General features: G+C 45.8%; 1 protein-coding gene across 1 annotated transcript in view; it reads left to right on the top strand.

Annotated features, from left to right (window-relative positions):
- The window catches only part of TENM4 (teneurin transmembrane protein 4), a 417,322-nt gene that overhangs the window by 319,370 nt on the left and 75,785 nt on the right, over nt 1-22,167 (top strand). The window contains exons 16-17 of the mRNA XM_058446567.1: nt 2,821-3,037; nt 21,147-21,266. Coding sequence (XP_058302550.1) covers nt 2,821-3,037; nt 21,147-21,266 — 337 coding nt within the window. The remainder of the gene's footprint in view (nt 1-2,820; nt 3,038-21,146; nt 21,267-22,167) is intronic.

The following is a 22,167-nucleotide window of genomic DNA, read 5'->3' as shown; positions in this document are numbered from 1 at the left end:
TCTTCACTGACTACATGACCTTTACCAAGTTGCTTTACCATTTTGAGCCTCTGGTTCCTTTTCTCTAAAATGAGAGTGACAACAGTGGCTACTTCATAGAGGATTCAGTGATGGATTCCTTGTAACATATTTAGCAGAATGCCTGGTACTCAATAAATGTGGCGATTCATCATCATCATCACCATCACTGTAATATAGATATTAATAAGAACAGCTATCATTCCTGGCTAACCTTCCCCCAGGACTAGAGAGCAGACATCCCTTCTCACAGGAAGCAGCTCTTTCCAGGTGCCACAGAGCTGAATGTTTATAAAAGGGTAAAACACAGGCTTCCAGGGACTGCTTTGGTGGTAAACAAGACCAGGCAAGAGCTAATAAAATTTCAAATTAGCCATGACTTTTCACGGCCCTTCAATTGTGCTAGCTGATTTAATGGCCAACGTCCCTGTTCACTGGGATTGAATAATGGAGCATTTCTGCAGAGTTATGGATGCAACAGCTGAATCTGTCATGCTAACATCAATAGCAGAATGCAAATAACCCTCAGCTTTGGCTGCAATTATGTGTTTAAGCAATGTCTGACAGGGGCAGCATGAGAATGTGTGATGGAGCCTGCCGACTGCCGGAGAAGACAGGTGCTTTGCTAGGCAGTTGTATCTGGGAGCTGGGACAGGAGCCACAAGTTAGGACGCAGGGGTGAGGGGAGGCATTCCTTCCATATCTCAGAGTGAATCTAGCAGGTGAGCAGACAAAGGATGAATGGCTCTTCATGTTGGTGAGCCATGTTCTAGGTTCAGGATCGGGAAGGGAAACTAACCCAGAATTAAGCACTATGATACCATGTGTCAGATACTATGCTAGATTTGGGGACATAATGCTGCACTTTTTATCTACATAACAAATACTTGTATGACACTTATTATCCCCCTTTAACAGATATGGGGAACTGAGGCCAGAGAGTTTAAGTAACTTGCCCAAAGTCACACACTAGTAAGTTTCAGTGCCAGGATTTGACCCCAGACAGTCTATCTCTGGAATTCATATTCTTTATCACTATCTGCCTTCAAGGAGACTGTAAGCTTTTGGGCACCATGAAGAAATGGGAGAGAAACAGAAAGGCTTTGTTACTAATTTATTAAGGAAAAAACTAGGTTTTAGGGCCATCAAGTAGCTTACCTGAGGCCACACCACTAGCAAGGAGGAGCAGGGACACCAAGTCTAGCCAATGCATTTGCAATACTTTGATGGGCAGCTTCTGTATTGTAAACTCCATGGAGAAAACTAGAGAAATAGGTATATCGCTGTTACTCCCACATTACTGATGAAATGGAGCTCAGAGAGACTAAGTACAGGAACTTGTCCAGGGTCACTCTTAGGGGCCATACTCGATCTTGAACTTTAGCCTCTGAACATCATGGTCCTCCTAGCATAGCACACTGCTTACCTGAATGGGATGAAGTTACAGTTTTCTGGCTTTTATGGACTGGCATTTGTCACAACCCCTGCTTCACTAGTTAATTCATTCAATTCCCATTCATTTATTTGTATAACAGTTATGTTTTAAGCACTTCCACTGAGTGCTGGAACACAGAACAGATCTGCGTGCTCCCACGGTGGTGGGGAAGTTTGCCAAAGTCACACAGCTGAGACTCAGCAGAGCCAGAATTTGAACTCAGGCAGGAATACATGTCATTAGACTGTTGTCTGCCGACAAAGCACACAGACTGTATGTAACCCTGGGCTTTTCCTGTCCCCCACTTTGGGCACTATCTGCTGATCTCTTTGTTGTCTATTTTAAGCTAGTCTATTAATATTAGGTGCCTGTAAAAGTAAATTGATATAATGAGGCCAAAAATCTGTGATCTGGTGGACTTTCTTGGTACTTTGGGAAGATAGTAGAGCTGTAATACAAGTTCCAGTCCTGAAGAAGCCCATCCACGTGGTAAAGAATTCCCTGCTAATGGCAACTCTGTCAGGGATCTGAAACCATCCAGCAAACTCAAAAAGCACAAATATCCCTGCAGCCTCCTCTCACAGAAAGCGGAGCAGGCCTCCAGAGGACCGAGGATTCAGCCGCAGGCCACACGCTTACACTGCGGCTGGGAGAGATGCTGAGAATTACTGTGCCTTCACTCTCAAAGCCAGGCAGTCACCAGGGCTTACAGTTTTACCTCCTAAATGTCTCTCAATACCATCTACTTCTCTTAATTGCGACTGTTACTACTGCAGTCTAAGCAACCTTTATTTTTCACCTGTGCAGCCTCAGCAATGCCCTCTTCTCCTGTCTGGCTCCCAGCTTCCACTGAGGCCCCCTTTGGTTTCAGGAGTGCACACCAGATGAAGTCACCTCCTGCTTAAAAGCCTTTAGTGGTTCCCATTGTCCTGAGGGTGAAATTCAAACTCCCTAACCTGGCCTGCAAGGCCCAGCCTGGTGTGCCCCTGTCAACCTCAGCAGCCTCACCTGGTGCTCTTCCACTCACTTTCTGGCCATCAGCATTTGAATATAGCATCACAAATGTTCATGTGTTATCTCACTCCTGGGTCTTCATACATACAACCCCTTCTATCTCGATGGAAGGAAAAACATACAGTACAGACACTGTACACTTACTGTCTATCTCTCCTTCTAGACTAGTGAGCTAGGATCACATCTGAGTCACTTGCATCTCTTTGGTGCCCAGCAAAGACTTTGGCTTATATCAGCATTTAATAAAGTTTTTGAATGAGTGAAAAATAGAGGAGAAATGAATGAAGGCATTCTGGATAAACATGGCTGATTGAACATAGCGATATAAACTACATGCTCTGTCACTCCTGCAGATGGCCTGGTGGACTGCATGGACCCTGACTGCTGCCTCCAGCCCCTGTGCCATGTCAACCCACTGTGCCTGGGCTCCCCTGACCCTCTGGACATCATCCAGGAGACACAGGTCCCTGTGTCACAGCAGAACCTACACTCCTTCTATGACCGCATCAAGTTCCTCGTGGGCAGGGACAGCACGCACATAATCCCCGGGGAGAACCCCTTTGATGGAGGGTGAGTCCGAGGGCCCCAGCTCCAGCCAGGGTGCTCTGAGGGAGAACTGAGTCACTCTAGAGCCTCTTTTGAGGAATGGGGGTGGGAGGAAGCCAGGAGAATGAGAGCATCCATGGTTCCTGATGGAATGTCAGGGGAGGCAGAGAAGCAGCCTCAGGTACCTAGATTTATAAAACTACTATCCAAGGAGTTTGGAATTTTTATGAGCAAAGTTTTGTTGCTCCCACTGGGTGACAGATGAAGAGAGTGAGAAACCAAAGGTCCAAGGGGAATCTTCGATCAGTACCCACTTTGCAGTCAGCTCTTACTGATCCTGTGGTCTCCAGATGAACTGAAAGGCACTGATGCTGCTCACCCTCAAAGCAGACATCTAGAAGACTTTGCTAGGCAGGGAGGGGGTACATCTGCTGCCATCCCAGGCCACATGCCCATACAATCTTCCTGTTTTCAGTTGTGTCATCCTTTGGACGGTTTTTTATGGAGGTCTGGGTCAGGTCCTTTGCTGGGATTGCAGAGATGAGCAGAACACAGTTCCTGATTATTGGTCACTCCCAGTCCACTAGGAAGACAAAAAAGGGACAGTTACAGTGTGATTAGGCCAGAACTTTGTCCCCAGGGTACTCTGGAGCACAAAGGATATACTCCTGGGTAGAAGGGAGGCCAGGGCTTTAGAATCAAGTCTTAAAGAGGAGAGATAGTTAACTAGGCAAGGAAGGGAGAGAGTGTGCCAGGGAGAAGGAAGAGCTCATGCAAAGACCCAGAGACACAAAATAGCTCTCTAATCTCTGCACCCTAGATCAGGGCAGTGAACCAGTACAGCGTATCCAAGAGCAGGGATTTATGATCATTTCTTTTGAATGTCTTCCAATGTAGTGATGCCTCATATGTGCAGAACTTTCTCCAAAAGTCAGTATGGTTAATTCAGCAGTCACTGTGCACCTTGTATGTTCATTTTTCTGTGCCAGAAGGTCCCCGTCCTGAGGGAACAATGCGGTAGTGATGGGGGTAGGAAGGGTAAGGGACATTTTCAAGCTCTATTTAAAGGGGAAATCAGCAGGACTTGGTAACTGATTGTGTCTGCGAGTTGCTGCAGAGAGGACTCTCCCGCTTGGATGCCTGGGTAGATGGTGGTATTTTCACCAGTCTGAGGAGCAGAGAGAAGGAGCAGGGTGGGAGCAAGGTGATAAAGGCACACGCCACAGTAGGCCACCCAAGAGTAAATGTCTACTGCAGTTAGTAAGTAATTCTGGAGCTCATGCAGAGATTAAGGCCTGGAGTTCTTGATTTGGGAGCCATCAATGAACAAGCAGTTGAAACCATGAGCACACAAAAGGTTGCCCAAGGAGGCCGGGCGCAGTGGCTCACGCCTGTAATCCCAACACCTTGGGAGGCTCAGGCGGGCAGTTCACTTGAGCCCAGGAGCTCGAGACCAGCCTGGTCAACATGGCAAAACCCCATCTCTACAAAAAAAAAAAAAAAAAAAATTAGTTGGGTGTGGTGGCAGGTAGCTCTACTCCCAGCTACTCAGGAGGCTGAGGTGGGAGGATCACTTGAGCCCAGAAGGTTGAGGCTGCAGTGAGCCAAGACCGTCCCACTGCACTCCAGCCTAGGTGACAGAGCAAGCCCCATCTCAGGGAGAAAAGAAAACCTTGCTCAAGGAGAATGTGTAATGAGGAAAGAGCAGGGAGTGAAGGAGAAGCCATGGGGAGCCTCCCTGTGAGGCAGCTGCTGTCATCCCCAGAGTGTGACAAGGGAAGCCAAAGAGAAGGCCTCACTGCTGGAACATGATGGAGCGGGATGCAGACATGCAGGCCTGTCAGACCGAGGAAAGAGCCCCTGCACTTTCCACCACCCCAGCCCATCCTTGCAAGGAGCCGTGACGAGATGAGAAAGGTGAGATGGAGGAAGCCCAGCAAGTGCGTGGCAGAATTCAAACCTCTACCTTTCTAGAGGTGAAGCTACTTAATGGTCCGAACCCTCCAACTTACCCCCAGAATACTGAGAAGCTGAGAGGTTAAGTAGCTTTCCCAAATTCACAAGGCTGGTCAAGTGGCAGAGCTGGAGTGAGGAGAAAACCTATTCATTTATCTTGGCCAGAAATGCTGCTTCTGTCTCTGGGTAGGAAGCTTCCTGCTATTTTCTTCAGTTGTGTGATTTTGTATGTATGCTTGTAGGCCTTCCCACAGCGTGAGTTTTTTTAATCCACTAGAGATATAACTAATATTCCTACCAAGGAAAATGTCACTTGCTCAGTCATTCTTTACGGGGCCCATTATGGGATCCAATTAGAGCCATGGCTTGTTGGCTGCCTGTGGCTGTTCTGCTTACTGGACGCCCTTGCCATGCCAGCATGATCAATGCCAGCAGGGACACGTCCCCTGTATGTCCTCCTGGTCACTTCCTGAGCCTGCTGCTTAAGCACCATGAGTCACTGTGGGACCTGCACACAGGTCTCGGTATTGTTGCTCCAGCAGGTCTGACTGGCCTCAAGGAGCCAGCCAAGTATGGAGTTTGAGAAGCCTGTGCTGGGGAAAATGGACCCCTCAGCAGGAGGGAAGATACAGGCCTCAGAGAGAGGCCAACTTGGGCTTCAGATCCTGGCTCTGCCACTCTAGATACGTAGCTCTGGACAAGTAGCTTAATAGAGTGCATCATGTAAATGTCTGTCAACCCCTCTAAACCGAGTCCTCCAGGGAAACACTTCATCTTACACATTTTAGCACTTAGTAGCTGCTGAAAACATATACATATAAATTGCCTTGAAGAATAAAGAAATGGAAGAACTGAGGGAGGGAGGGAGGATGGACATATTATCTATTTTACCTAATTTTATACTGAGGATTCACAGTCCAGAGAGGTTAAATCACCTGCTAAAAATCGCATTACAGATTAGTCACAAAAGCAGAAGTCAACTTTGCAGATCATTGTTTATATATCTGTCACCTTCGGTTAGTTATATACACTTTGAAAACAGAGACCAATCATCTCTCCAAACCTGTAATACTTTGGCCAGGGCCAGGGATATAGTATTTACTCTACAAATGAATAGATAATGGAAGCTTCCAAAATGTTACTGTCTCTTTAAAAAAAAAAAGTTACCATAAAAATTCCTTTTACCTAACGTTTGCCAGAATCATTATGTACCAGCTCTTCACTGATCTAGATTCAGAAGAAACAGCTATCAGGAAGGACCCCCAAACAGATTCCTGTGTAAAACATGCCCAAGTGACTAGAAATGTAGAAACATGATGCAGCAGATGCTTTTCTCATTAGACTAACTACTTGGTATTCGATTATCTTGGTCTGGACCAGTAGGACAGTGCTGATTTGCACAGCTGAGATAAAGTGAAATCAACTACCTAGTTTAAGTAGTTGCTTTCTTTCCTCTCACATGAGGGAGTGTGGTATAATAGCAAGTGCCCAGAGTTACAATCGTGGCTTTACTTCCCACTAGCTGTGTGTGACCTCAGGGAAATGATTTAACCTTTGTGTAGGTGGCTCTAGTTATAAATTGGCAATAATGGCAACTCTTTCATGAAAGCTGTTGAAAGGATAAACTAAAATAAAGCATCTGGCCCGGGGCTTGGTACATATTAGGTGATCAGTAAATGGTGGATTTTGTAGCAGCCGCATGTCATAGTGAAAATAGCACGAGCCTTGGAATCCAACAGACCAAGATTAAAAGGCTGTTGCATCCACTTTCTAGTTTTGTAACCTTAGGAAAATTCCTAAATTGTTCACTTATATGAACTCCAACTTGCTCATCTATAAGATTAGGGTGTTAACGTCTATGTGTCTAGGGATTGCTATGAGAATTAAATGGGAACAAAAAGTACATAAAGTCTCAACCCAGTACCTGCCACACAAAAACTTGCTTGCTAATTACATGGCAGTGATTATGATGTTAATTAAAAAGAGTTTCCAAATCCACTTCCTTAATTGGAAGTAAAACTAGAGAGGAACCTGCCCTCCAGGTCCAGCGACCACCCAGAGAGGAGGCAGATTTAGGCTGTTGAGTCGTTATTTGAGGAAGGGAAAAGGCGGCATTCTTGCCAGCCAGCTGTCAGTTGGGATCCTTGTTAGAGTGGAGCCCAGTGGTGTTTCTCCAGAGTGGAATTTCTGATGGGGAGGCACACCTGACTTGGTGCCTGTGTATGACAATTAGGCCTGTGTCCAAACAACAAAACCCTGTATTCTCCTGCACCCCATCTGCTGTGCCACAATTTGTGTAGTTTGAGATTTTGTTTAACAGCCTCCAGGAAGCAGGCTGTCACCCGGAACCCAACAGCATTTCTGAGACCAGCAAGGAAAGGCAGGCCTGAGTGGAGCTCCTTCTCTCTGCAGATTCCCAGCTGGGTCAGGTTCAGGGAGCCTCAAGTATGAGGCACACTGGGACGTCAGCTGCTGGGACCAGAGGACGGAGAGGAATTCAAGGCCAGGGCTTGGAGCCAACTGGCCCACCTTGGGTGTGAAAGCAAGCAAGCCAGTCCCCAGCACCCAGGGCTCTCCCCAAGATGCACTTCCTCAGAGGCCAGACCCCATCTCCTGGAGTGATGAAGGCCTCCCTGAGGGGTCTTGTCTGGTTCATCTGTGTCCCCAGGGCCCAGCACAGTGCTGGGTCCTGAGCAGGTGTGTAATGCAGGTTTATTGAATACAGTAGCTCTGACCTCCTGCCACTGCTGTCCTCAAACCCACAGAAAGTGACAGAGCTGTGATGGAGAGTGACAGAGATGACCTAAAGTAGGAGGAGACAGACTAGGCATGGGAACCACTGTCACCAGATTAAGTGGTTTGAATACCACCATTCTCTCCTGGCCTGGATGCCCAGGTCCTACTGCCTAGTGGAACACTTGTCCCTCCCATGGAGTCATGGGGAGAATACAGTGAAGGGTGTCCACTACTGACAGGAGAGGAGGAGCTCTGAGGTCTGCAGGATCTCCAACTGCACTGTCCATACAAAGAGGCCAGGACACACACCGTGGGGCTTGGGATCAGAGAGCTGGGAAAGGGAGGGCAACGTGAGGCATCTCCTGGGCAAACACTCGAGCCAGAGCTGTTTCCCATTGTTGGGTGCATCTGTGCTCTTTGGGAGCACTCCTCTGATTGAAAGGGCTGGATGTGGGTCAGATATCCCCTCAGTGAATAGTTACAGGTTGCCGATGCTGGACAGGTTAGCAAGTTACAAGAAGAGGTTCTGACGAACCACCCCCAGGTTATTCAAATATAGGTTCAGAATAGGTTTGAGGACACAGTATTACAACCACCCAGAGAGGAGGCAGGTTTAGATTGTTGAATCATTATTTGAGGAAGGGAATTTGAGAAATCATGTGATGGCAAATCTTGCTGGGTTCCTCTAATTCTAATAGGTTATTGGCTCCATCAGGCAATAGATGGGTGTGGACAGGGAGCTACAAGACTCAGCTGACAGGAGACACTGAGCCCCAGAAGAAAAGGCTCAAGAAGTCAGGCGACTTTAGCAAAAGGAAGGATGGGTGACCAGAGAATTTACCCCAAAGGAGGCAGAGAATCGTATCCTATAGAGACGGTCAGAGCCTACGAGTAGGAGAGACTGGGCAGGCTCAGCAAGGGACAGAGCAGAGCAAAACACACAAGCTGCCCAAGCATGCTGGCTCATGCCTGTAGTCCCAGCATTTTGGGAGGCCGAGGCAGATGGATCACTTGAGTTCAGAAGTTCAAGACCAGCCCGGGCAATGTGGCAAAACCCCATCTCTATGAAAAATATGGTGCACGCCTGTGGTCCCTGCTACTTAGGAAGCCGAGGTAGGAGAATCACTTGAACCCAGGAGGCAGAGGTTGCAGAGAGCAGAGATCATGCCATTGCACTTCAGCCTGGGTGATAGAGCCAGACCCTGTCTCAACACACAGACACACAGACACACAGACACACACACACACACACACACACAAGCTTCATTTGGTAAGTATTGACCAGCACCTACTCTGCACTAGGTGTGGAAGAAGAAGATATCTCACCCCATTACTTTGGGGGCTCTTTGTGGGTCCCATGCCTTGTTTGTCATTGAACCAAAAGGAATTGGCACAGAGTGAACCACAGTGAATGATAGAATAAATCAATGAATTAGCCAGTCCCTGCTGAGTGCCTGAAGTAGAGACAAAAGTGCTGAGAGCTCAAAGGCAAGACCATCACTCCCACTTCACGTCTGCCCCCTGAGCCTACACCGTGAGAGCTGCCTCTCCTACAGCTTTGCTTCTCCAGCATGTAACACAGGGCGGGCTTAGAGTAGGCAATAGTAAACGTGTGCTGTTGAAAACAAATGAACAAATGAAGACTTCTGGCAGGAGATGGCCTTCAGCCTGAGACAAAAATTTCAGTCAGGAGAGTTGGCCATTAGAGCATCATTTATCAAATTGCAGGTCACAACAACCCATTAGTACCTCATGAAATCAATTCAGCAGGTCGAAACTATTCTTTTCAAAAAGAGAAGTAAATTTAACTGGAATGGAGTAGAAGGAAATAGAAAATATCAGTGCACCACTGTAAAAAGAATATGTATTTCATGAAACTTATTTCAGTTATATGTGTATGTGTATGAATGAACTGCTGGATAAGCTGTATTGCTTACTGGGAGTTTCAGTTGAACAGGATTGTAGAAAGCATTCTATACTGCAGAACCAGCGTGAGCAACAGCGTAACTTTCCAGGACAATCAGAGAATGGAGAAAATTTTAATGTGGCTGGAGGATAATTATGGTGACATTATTTTCCACATCAAAGGTCAGAAGACATGCTCTGACATTTGAAATCAAGATGGGCTTAGGGAATTTGTGATATGTGAGCATGGTGAGCAAAGGGGGCACGTGGGAGAAAGAAGAACATAGGGAAATATGAGGCCAGAAAAGTGGGTTAGGGGCAGGAACTGAGAAAGATCTGACCCTCACCCGTTCACTAACCAAATTCCAGTGTTTCGTCTCAATCAGGACCTAAAACTGGCTCTACACAGGAGTGAAATAACCTTGATTCCACCTAAGTCTTAGAATTCCTTTCACACCCTATAGAAAGGCACAAAGCTTCCAGGAATTTTAAAAGCAAGAGTTTTCAAGAGTGAAAAATGATGGAAAAGAGAAATGACCGTGTATGCAATATATTTTTTTATCGGCCCACTGCGAACCTAAAGCCATATGCAAGCGTCAGTGGCATAGCAGTTTCAGAATAGCATTTGCTCCCCACCCCCCACCTCCACCCAGGCCTTAGACAGCCCTCAGGAAGCCCTCAAGAGGCCGAGCAGCAGAGATCATCTAATGGACTTCAAATAAACACCAACTTCCTGACAGCTGGCCTCTGAGCAAATTCATTATTGAATTATACTCCTGCATTTTCAGAACAAGCTGAGCATACAGGGTACCCCATCAGTTTAAAAAAAAGAAAAAAGGAAAGAAAGACAATGACAAATTACCTGATGGAAGATAGAAGAAGGCAAAGATCCTGCTTCCTCCAAAATGTCAGCCATTATATATTATTCATGTTGGTTTTTTAAAAATCCCTCCCCACATTGAAATGAATGTTTATGACGATAAAGCAACTAGGTGATTCAATTCAGGATGCAGGCAACGACTTCTCACATCATCCTGATGAGCAGCTAACAACTCCTCCTCTGCCACTTGATCATCCCTTTATTGATTTCAAAAACGAATTACGATCTCTGTTTGCTTTGTAGCTTGAGCTTGCTCCTAGTTGTCCATCACAGAAAGCATTAGCAGAGGATACTGTGATGCAGCGGGAACAACTTGGGTTAGAGGGAGAGAGCCTGGATTCAAGTCCTTGGGAAAGTGAGAGCATGTGACCTTGGGCTGGTGAGACTCAACTTCCTCCCCTGTGATGTGGGGTCACTAATTCCACCCTGCCAGGTTGTTTGGAAGATTAAATGAGATAAAATACCCAGAAGCCCAATGGCTGGCTCATAGCATGTGTTCAGTACTAACACCTAACATTTACCAAGGATATTCTATTTGGAATGTTTTTTAGGTAGTAACACCTTTAAATCTCTGGCAGACCATATGATATAGGGACTTTATCATCCCTGTTTTAAGCAATGAAAACTGAGCTACTGAGAAGTTAAGTAATCTGGGCCATGGTCATAGGGCTTATAATAGCAGAGCCAACATTGGAAGCCAAGCCCAGTTGGCTCTAGAGCCCATGTACTGAGCCTGTCTTCTTCTCTGCCGAGTCCTTCATGTTCCCTGCTCAGCATCTTCAGTTCAGAACTCCATACAGTGTGGTGCCACTACAACCCTAGCACCCCACCTGGCCCTGACTTTCTCTCCAATATTCTACTACATCATAAAAAACCCATGTGCAGTAAGGCTTCATGCTGAAGAGCACTGACCTCAGAGGTTGGACTCTCAGCCTCACTGTTTGCTAGCTGTGTGACCTTAGACAAGTCTCTTAATCTTTCTATGCCTCACTTCCCTCCTCTACACTATGAAAATAATAATCCATATCTCATGGGGATTTTGTGGGGATTAAATTAGCACACATAAAACACTTAGGTGTTAGGGCAGTAAGCATTCATTTAAGTGTCAGTGGCCACTGTCACTAAATAGCAGTAATGTTAATATTAGCAATAGCTATAGCATTAGTATACATACAGGTTTTAGTGTCACTATTGAGAACTGGGAGAAAAATGAGAATCTTAACCTGAAGCATCGGTGTAGTTGTGTAATTGGGGCAAATGTCCTAGCACCTTAGGATGGCAGGGGTGGGTGAATGGACCTTCCAGACCATCAGCCCTCTGCGCTGGAAGAGGAACCTCCAAGGCCAGAGAGAGCCCCTGGCTCAGCAAGTTAGTAGCCAAGCCTGAGTCCCAGAGAACCTGGAGTCCCAAGTGAAGGTTCACGTATCTCAAACTATAAACTGTAATTCTGCTGTTTGCAAATCGAAGACTTTCTGTATTTTTATCCAACACCGAGAAATGTTAAGCAATAAGAAGTTAAAATAGTTAGAAAGCCATGCTTCACATTACTAATGTTGCCCTCAATAGAGAATATAGGATCAGGCCTTGCAGGCACCTCTGCAGGTAGTCTATCTGGCCCTCCAATTAGATCTCAGAGGCATTAAGAGTTTGCTCCAAGCAAATCCCACAGTGAGGGGCTTGACAGGGAGGGATGCGGCCTCTGTGTGGCATTTTGCTAGAGAGGAGAGATCCAGCCCCTCGTGCCTCCCCTTCCCGGGTCTCCTCCTCCCACCGCAGTGGGGGCCATGTGGGTCCACCCTGTGGGTCTAACCCTGCAGGCCTCTAGGACCAATCCCAATCTGAGAAGAAGGGCTTAGAGCAGCTCCAGCTGCTCAACCTCACATCCTTCCTACTGTTGTCTGTCTGACTCATGACTTGCCAGCTGTGCCAAATGGCTTTCTGCCTTGTCCCTGAATCCTGGCCCCACTTTCTGTGTCTGACTTCAGCAGCCTGGTGCCCTGGCACCAAAGGACTCAAACCTTGCCCTCTTTTGACAGGCTCCCATCCCTGCCACATCTGGGTCTAGAGCTCCATCCCTGCTGTACCTGGGCATGATAACCTAGTGACACATGGGACGTCCACATCCAGATGCCCCTTCACCATGCCTGTCTCCCTGTCAGCCCCTCCTCCCTCATCCTTTGAATTATTATTTCCATTACAGGCCAGCTGTGGATTGCTGCACACCTCAGCTCCAGCCTGTTGAGCTGGACTTTGTGCAGACTCCCTTAGCTGCGTTTCTGCCTGGCATCAGCCCCTTCCCCATGAAGTGGGTCTGATCATGGTTCATTCTAGTTTCCCCTTTCCTGGTGAAGCAGGATGTGCCCTGTGCCCTGACAGAAGGCAAGACACATGGTCATGAAATGAACTTGTCTGCTGAGAGACTGTGGCTGGAGTCACATTTTAGCAGAGCTGCCTTGTATTTTTCTAACAGCACAAACCATCAAATGAAAAGTCTTCTTAGAAACAAGCTTCTGGCCACACAGCATAGAAAACAGCCTATCTAAACATGCACCACGTATCCCGTGTCCCCAGGCACAACGATGGTATTTCTCAGCCATGTCCCCAGACATGACCAACCCACTTACCTGGGACAAGGGCCTTGCTCCCTGCTGGCCAGACCCTCTCAGTCCTGCTTCTCCCTCACCATATTTGATGGGCTCAGTTCCCTGGAAGCATAGTATGGTGGACAAGTCAAGGGGTCTGTTCTCATGTACACCTTTATCAGCCAGGAGAAAATATTCCAGAAGATTCCTATGGGAAAGGACTCAGCCTGAAGCATCAGCATTGAGCAGCCAGGCTGCCCACAGCCTTGAGAGATTGATTCTGTAGCCTGGGAGCTCACGCTCCCTTGGTGTCTGAAGGAGCTCAACAGCCATGCTTAGCTAGGAGGCCACAGAACAGTGGTTTCTGGGCTCTGCGGGAAGCACAGCCTCAGGTCCCTGAAGACACCAGTAAGTGCTGGGATATCTTGCTGTTAGATGCCCCAGGTGGTGTCATGGCACCATGGCGGAGCTGGTGGTACCCCATCCTCAAGGAGTGATGGAAGGGATGCCCCACCTTCAGACATCACTGACCTCACCTGTACATGAGGAACGTGGACTCAGTCACTCAGAAGACCCCTGTAACTTAAAAGGTAAACTCCTCCCTTCTGTCAATCTGAAGGAGACTATGGAGCCTGTAACCCCAGCAGGAGAATCTCTTGAACCCTGGAGGTAGAGGTTGCAGTGAGCCAAGATCGTGCCACTGCACTCCAGCTGGGGTGACAGAGCAAGACCCTGTCTCAAAAAAATTAAAAAAGGGACTAGATCAAGTTTTACTGGTTTGGGCATAAGGCTATTGGAAAATATATGTGGTAAATATAGGATGAGCTTTGCAATAAGTTATAAAGATTGAAGCACAATGAGAAGTTGGCTTTGGGGTATAATAATAAATAGCATATTCAAGTTTATTTTGTATACAAAAAAGTCACATACACACTATCATAGTCCCAAGGTGGATACCGAAGGTGGGTCATGAGAACAGGAAGGAAATTTTAGGGGCTCTATCTATACAGTGTTTCTTTTATCTTAAGAAATAAGAAAGCAAGACTGGTTTATGTCTATAGAATGTTGGATTCTCACCAATTTGTTCCTGTGGTCCCTGTGTTACTTGGTTACATGTCTAGACCAGCACATGAGGCATTCTGAGGGAGATCAAGATCTACTCCACAGAAAGAGGGACGGTGGGGCGGGCACAGTGGCTCAGGCCTGTAATCCTACCACTTTGAGAGGCCAAGGAGGGTGGGTCACTTGAGGCCAGGAGTTTCAAGACCAGCCTGGCCAACATGGCAAAACCCTGTCTCTACTAAAAATACAAAAAATTAGCTGGGCCATGGTGGTGCACACCTTTAATCCCAGCTACTCAGGAGGCTGAGGCACAAGAATCGCTTGAACCCAGTAGGTGGAGGTTCCAGTGAGCCGAGATCATGCCACTGTACTCCAGCCTGGGCAACAGAGTCAGACTTTGTCTCAAAAGAAAAAGAAAGAGAGACAGTGGACCCACACTGGTTTATTGTGTATTATTGTGTATTATGATGTAATAGTATATTACATCATAATTGTTTGTATGCGTGTCTGTCTGTGTATCTGTATAAAATCTAGTGTTAACCAAACTTACTCATAAAATGGTAAAGTGGCTTTAAAGGTTTCTTGCAAGGTAAATACAAATGGAAGGTAATGCTAATAGTGCAAGTACAAGCAAACAAAAAAAATGGCAGAGCTGATACTTCTTCTACTCCTAATATTAAATACTTTCCTCAACCTCGCTATGAGGTTAAAAATGATTATTTTCATAAGACTGAACAAAAGTTAACTAAGAGATTCAAAATGATCAACAATCTCAACAGAGTTCACTTAAAGAGTCAAAATTATCAAGAAGGCTAATGTATATTACGCTTCCCAAGGTGAACCAGCGATGGTAGCACATGTGTGCGATTTATAAATGAACGCAAGTACACTGAAGGAGCCTGCTCAAAAATGTTTACAGAAAGGGCGTGCAATCAAAAATGGTTCCAGAACCCGGCTCTAATCATGTGAACTCTGAATTGTGAAGCCAAGACAAATTGGGATTCCCAATTATTTCAGTACATGTCAGTCAGACTGCAAGTATCTTAAGAGGTGGAGTGACTCTCCCAAGTTCTCATGGCAAATCCTGCATTTGATTCAGTCCTGGCTCCCCTGCAAGTCTGCAAGAATGGGCAAGTCCATTCCCTGTCTGAACTTTATTTTCTCACCTTTACCAAAAGAAGTTTGAAAGAGGTGATCAGGAAGGGCTCTTCTGACTCAAATGTTTCATAATCAGGGGTTTCCCAAGAATACGTATATAGGCAGAAGATGTTGGGCTGGAAAAGCTGGTTCAAGAAACTGAGGCAGAGCGTCAGATGGAAAACTAGGAAGAGAGAGCTCCAGATCAGCCCAGTGGCTGGGCTGGAAAGACCGTCTTGGGAGCTGCAGAGAGGACAATATCAGCCTATGACTGGAAACACCTTCGGTGGTAGTAATTTGACAGGCTGTGAAGTGAGGCTTCTCATTTGGGCCCAGGTAATGTTCTTACAAGACTTCAGATAAATTGTAGTAGATGCTGGAAAGATCCCCATTCAATCAGCAGAAGTTAGCAGAAAACAGTTTAAGGATTTACACAAGTCAGGAAAATAAACCTGTTTAAAAAGACACAATGCGAAGGAGTGATTTACATAATCAATAATGGCATAGACTAGCAAATACTTTAAAGGAGAGAAAGGCTAGAGTTATCACTTGCCACCTAGGTCCCAAATGATATTCCAGTCGCCTGAATACCAAAGCAGCTGCTTTCACTTAATAACAAAATAACACACACAAAAAATAAGAAAAGCTGCAGTTGTTCTCCCTTTGCCTTCCTTTATCTGCTTGTATAATATACATTGAATAATCAGTCTAACTTTGTTTCTGGCATTCTTTTCAAAGTTTTCCAGACCACAGGTGGTACAGATGAGGAGGGTATAGAATCAAAGGGTCAGGGCTAGGCTGAAGCAAGTGAGTCTTCCAGGGGAAGGTACCCAAGCCTTGAGGGAGAGTGCGGGCTGGCCTCTTGAAAGAGCACAACCCTTCCAGCCCTAGGTTCCCTAACCATATCCCTGTCAAGGTCAAGTAGCTCAAAGTTCTCTAACATCGCCCTCACCTTAAGTAACAGAAGCACATAAGCTCTTTATTCATTCCATAATTTATCAAGAACTTACTCTGTGCCCTGCATTCAAATTCCAGAGCAAACACCTGTTTTGGAGGAGGTTTTCTTTTCCCCACTCAGAAATGACCATCAACCATGATCAATGCTGGGAATAGAGCAGTAAGGGACATGTGGTTGGTCCCTGTCTTCATGGAGCTCATGTTCTGCTGGGGAAAAGATTGTCCTGGCAGAGCGACAGCACTCAGAGTTCATGAGGAGTAGCCCAGAAGGAGCAGGAGTGGTGTATACTGCTTGGTGAATGCTCTAGGAGAGGTGGAAGTTTCCAGATAAAGGGAACAATTTAGTGATAAGTATAAGTATTGCATGAGCTCCATTAAGATTCTGAAGCCACGCATAGTAGGGCTGCTTTAGCTGGATTGGGTAGTATGAGATTAAAACAGTTACAAATTCTTAAACGTATGTTGAATTCTATTTTATGCCAGGTTGGGAAAAACTTCAGCCTGCATTTGACAGATGAGAGAATGGAGGTTCAGAGAGGTCAAATGACTCCAAAATCACACAGTTAGTTCCCAGAGTCAGAACTGGGAACTATGACTCCCAGCCCAGTGCTTTTGTCACCACAGCCCTACCACTTTTCCCTGAGCGACAGTTGAGGTTGGCTTTTTATTTGCTTGATTTTGTTTTGGAGCGGTTTTGTCTCTCCAGCAGATTCTTCTGTTGATCCCAAACCTTGTCACTCTCTTCAGGAAGCAGTCAGGCAGATCTTCTCCCTTGTTGGCGTCGGCAAGGGCACCTCAGTCAGGCCCTGAGTGTGTGGTTGGACTCATGCCAGTATGTTTGACACCACCCTTGGCTTGGCACAAGCGCTCCCTCCTGGCAGAGTTCACCTAGCCTAATTGCTTGTTTTATATCCCAGCTGCCCGACATATGCCAAACCCATGTGTTGACTTACTGGTGTCAGAGAAAACTACACGGGGCATTTCACGTTGGCTTTTGTGAGCTCTAGCAAGTAAGTGAAGATCGTAATTCATACATTTCTGGAACTCAGCACCTAACAGAGAGCCTGGCTCATAGTAGGCGCCTGATTTTTTGTGAAATTAAAGGAATTTTAGTGACTGCAGGTACATAACACAGTAGTAAGATTAAGGCCTCAGAAGTAAGAAGACTTAGCTTTAGGGTCAGCTCAGCCAAGTGAATTCATTTCTGGGTGACCTCGAGCAAGTCTTTTTCTCTCTTTCAGTTACTTGATTGTTTTTCACTTAACAAACACTCTGAGAGCAGCATCCCATGCTTACCCTCTCTGGAGATGTGGTCCAGCCCTCCTCTGGCTCACACGTAAACATGTGAGATGGCTATATAATGCGAATGATACAAACATATGACCATCAAATGTTAAGAGAGACACTTATAAGGTATATAAAAGCCCAAAGGAGGGGGTGATTCATTGTGTCAGGAAAAGTTGATGACAACCTTACTGAGTTGGTGACAGCTTAGATGAGACTCTAAGGATGAGTAGAAAATAACAGCCCAAAACTCCATTACACCAAGACAGGGACCATGAGGAAGCAAATCATGTCAAATAGAGAACTGGTAATAGAGGATCAGATGAGCTAGCTGGGAAGCCAAGTTGGTGACAGTGATTTGCTCCCACGTTAATGGTTTTTCACTAAGGCAGTCTTCCATTACGGAGTTCTACATTCAAAGCAGCAACTATTTCTTAGCCACATCTCCAGCCCTGAGTGAGTGCCCAACCCTCAGTGTAGGGTCAGTGTTCCAGTGGCATGCAGAAGCCAGCTTGAACCAGTTTGCACGAACTGATTATTAAATGTTCAGAAAGTCTGCAAGCTGGTTGTTAAACACAGCCATTATTAAAAATTAAATTATATAAAAGTAAATAAGGTACATTAAAAACAAAGCTAATAAATACTCAAAATTTACTACTTTCTAATTATTTTGCCATGTTTGATGTTACGTTTGCTCTTGAGGTTACTCAGGAGCGTTGTGTCTCCATGGTGGCAGTACCACATAATGGCGTCCTCCTGTGTGTCTCTTCCCACCTCTGTGTTCAGTGGCATCTCATTGGTAGCTTGAAAACAGCCATGATGAGAGTATTTACACCACAGAAATGAGCAAACGCTACAAGTGAAGCTGGTTTTCTTTTCTTTTTCTTTTTTTTTCGAAAGTCGGTCATTAAACATTTGTCAGCACCCCACTAATAGTATCCATTAGATAAATGGATGCAGAAAGCAAGCATTGGGAAGCCCAGCACTCACATCTTTTCAAACCTCCCAGGACAAATGCATGTGGCACAAGACACAATTCAGAGGCCCCCACCAAGCTGATTTCCCAACTCCTTTGTTCCAGGGAAGGCTTTATATTAATCTGGGCTTTCCTGACAACTGAAAATCATGAAAACAGAACGGGGATGGAAGTGTTTTTCTCCAGGATTTAATTCCTGAGCCAAATGCCTGTGTTGGCAAGAGTCCTCTATGGCCTATCGGCGTCCAGGGAGTCAACCTAATCTTCCCCAGAATCCAAAAGCAATCCGTGGGAGCTCAGGCTAAACTTGCAACTGCTCTGGCTTGCCAAGTTGGAGGCTACGTGGTAGCCAAATGGTGCCGATTCAATGTTTCCCAATTATCAGGAAATCCCCAAAGAGAGATCAATCAGAGGAGGCTGGCCTGCATGTATATTAGGGGCAGCAGCCAGGACAGCCCCAGAAAGGAAGCCATCCCCCCAGGCTGGTTTCTGTCCAGGCAGAATCCAGAGGCACATATGTCTGGAGAAGGCTGGACGGTGGCCAGCGTCAGGAGATGAGATCTGTTAGTAATTCTCTGGAAGGACAGAGTTCCAGCAATACGAAATTCAATTGTCCTCCATTAAAGAAAACATCTCTCACAACCAGCTGAATACAATCGGTGGAATAAATCTTCCCCATTAGCGGAGAGATAATTTCACATAACTACATTGGAAGACCTTCAGAGCAGAATTGAAAGTCTTTGCTGAGCCTCACCTGCTTAACTTGTTTGCCGTGTAATTGCATTTAGACCAAGGGCCTCGGAAGGAAACCACTGACTGAATTAGCATTAACCAGATTGTGTGGAGTGAGGTGAGGAGGGTGGGGTGGGGTGGGGTGGGGAGTCTGGTGCATTGTGGGTAGTTGTTCTTGCCTTCAGAAAGGACAAGCTGACACTAGTGAGACCAGCTGCTTTACAAGCCTGGTGTTAATTGCTTTTCTCATCCAACAGAGAAAAGTTTATCACTCTAGGAAGGTAGAGGTGTGGGTACCTCATACGGCAGGGACTGAATTTGAGATCTTTTTTTAATGAATGCCCATGGGCCACGTCAGTAGCTCTTCCCTAGGCCAGAAGAAAAAGCCTTCTCACCTGAGTTGAATAGAGAAGGTTATGTGGTGTGCAGCGCCTGCGTTTTTGACTCAGATGTCTTTCAGCGAGGGCTTTCTCCCCAGTGCGTGGATCCTTGAGGACATTGCACCAGCCAGTGCCTTCATTTCCACCCATGACCAGTGGCAAGTGACTGGTTGGAGTAGGACCCGGAGTGGTGAGGCCCAGGTTCAAGTCCTGCCTCTGTCATCTGCTTTCTATGGAGTTTGGGCACATAATATAACCTTTCTGGAAACCAGTTTCCTCTTCCATACAATGAGAAAGTTCCACTAACTTAGGGATCTTCCAACTGACTTCTGCAGACACGGAAACTCCACAGAGTTGCCTTCAAAATCACCCCGAGGGAGAGGAGGCCTCCACCTCGACTTCATCCAGGGTAGATCTTTTCATTCGTGTTCCACTTTGGAGTCCTTATAAAATGTCATCTACCCTAACATTTTTGTTTCTGAATATTTGAAAAGCCACCATTCTAGATGATCTCTAGTTGTCCCATTTATTTGCTCAACCACCATGTTTTCAATGGCAACCTAGGATTTGTTAAACATAGTTCAGGCACTGTGAGGAGAAAGAAAGAAATCTTGACCCTACCCTCAGAGAGCTCAGGATCTAGTGGAAGGGAGGAGCGTGTATGGTTTGGTAGAGTATCAAGGTGTCTGCATCAGGTTTTGTGGGAGAGAGGAACTAGTTCTGATTAGGGACATCAAGAAAGGCTTCAAGGAAGAGGTGTCATTAATAGTTGGCTCTTTAAGGGTGCAAATGTTGGGAGAGGAGTGCAGGAATGACATTTTAGGCAGATGGAAGAACATTGCACAGACAGAGGCACTAAGCAACATTTGCCTGGCAAGTTTGGGAAAAGCAGGTAATTTCTTGTCCAAAATATAGAGTAAGAGTGGGAGGAGGGATATTGGGAGAGGTGTCAGGTTCCAAAACTCACTCTGAGAGCATGCTAGCATCTGTCCTTCTCCTGTCTCGAGTGTCAGATGAAAGGAAGTACCTTCTGTCCTGCTCACTTTTTTGTATGTTCACTTCCAATGAGACTGTTAGTAACAGTAATAGCCATTGTCATTTGTGGAGCTTACCCTATACCAGCATGAAAAAACAAAGCCTCAAAGAACTGGCACATGCCTACCGAAGTTCAGAGAGCTAGGAAGTAACAGAGCCAAGATTAGAACCCAGATGATTGAACTACACATCCACACACAGAACTAGGCGATATTGCCCTCTGTGATCAGCTTTATCTCCTTACAGCATAATACAGTATCCTTAGAAAATAACCTCCGAGTGAGATCATTGAATCACCTGCCAATAGCAATTCTCTCAAGGACACTTTGATGCCCTAAATTGAGGTAATATTTTTTAAAGATTATCATGCATCTTGAGTGAACACCATGAGCCCCTGGGTACAAGATGTGTCTGAGTGATTTTCTGGCTTCCGGCCTCTCAGGGTTCCCTGCCAGCCAGGGCTCTGACCATGAAAGATGTATCATGTTTATTCTCCCTTCTCTTCCCACAGGCATGCTTGTGTTATTCGTGGCCAAGTGATGACATCAGATGGAACCCCCCTCGTTGGTGTGAACATCAGTTTTGTCAATAACCCTCTCTTTGGATATACAATCAGCAGGCAAGATGGCAGGTAGGAGACCTTCTATGAGCCAGAAACGGTGAAGGTCCTGCTCTTGTGGTCTTGGCGTATAGCTGCTGCTGAACTGATAATGTGGAAAGAGGATGGGTCTTGGATTCAGAGGGCCTGAATTCAAATGCCCAGCTCTGCAACTTACTAATTGTATGACCTTGTACCTAACTCTGGCCTATGTCCCTTTGACTCTATATTTAGCAGTTTCTTCTCATCTGGTTCTCAGAGTAAGGAGAGGGTACCTTATACGTATCCTGCTCCATGACTTATGATATAAAACAGTCATGTGAACCACTTTCTACAGAACAGACAGCTTGAGAAATCTCAGCCATTCCTGTTGTGTGGTTTCCATCCTGCAGCTGCCTAGATCGATGCAAGCCATTTGGGTGATGACAGAATTCTGACCTTTGAATTCCTCCAAGAACCATCAGCAGAATGAAATAAAGCTCCCTTAATGGCCCTAGCTCTCCCACCCGCTGTGTGTCCTAGGATAACTCTCCTTACCGCTCTGTGTCTTGGCTTCATCTGTTAAATGGTCCTAATGCTGTTTATCTCACAGATTGGTTTTGAGGGTTAGATGATATGGTGGATGGGGAAGCACCTGGCACATAGTACATGGTTAACAAATCTTAGTTCCCCACCCCACTTTGATTCATTGCTGTATTTCCAGTGTCTGGCACATAGTAAGTATACAATAAATATTAGCTATTTGTTAAAATTACAGATTATTGAATGAGAAAGTGATGGTGACAGGACAGGCCATGAGAATATTTTGGAGAAAAGAAAAAGAGGAGGAAAGTGGAATATTTAGGCTGTCAGTGGTGACAAGTCCTCTATTTTTAATAAAACCAGGTGGTGGCAGTCCATCTGGCTAAGCGTGGGCCCATAAGGTTGATTTTCA

The sequence above is a fragment of the Hylobates moloch genome, unplaced genomic scaffold (assembly GCF_009828535.3).
Source record: "Hylobates moloch isolate HMO894 unplaced genomic scaffold, HMol_V3 SCAFFOLD_11, whole genome shotgun sequence".
Classification (NCBI taxonomy): domain Eukaryota; kingdom Metazoa; phylum Chordata; class Mammalia; order Primates; family Hylobatidae; genus Hylobates; species Hylobates moloch.
The sequence above is the reverse complement of the archived record's forward strand: the minus strand, read 5'-3'. Positions and strand labels throughout refer to the sequence as shown.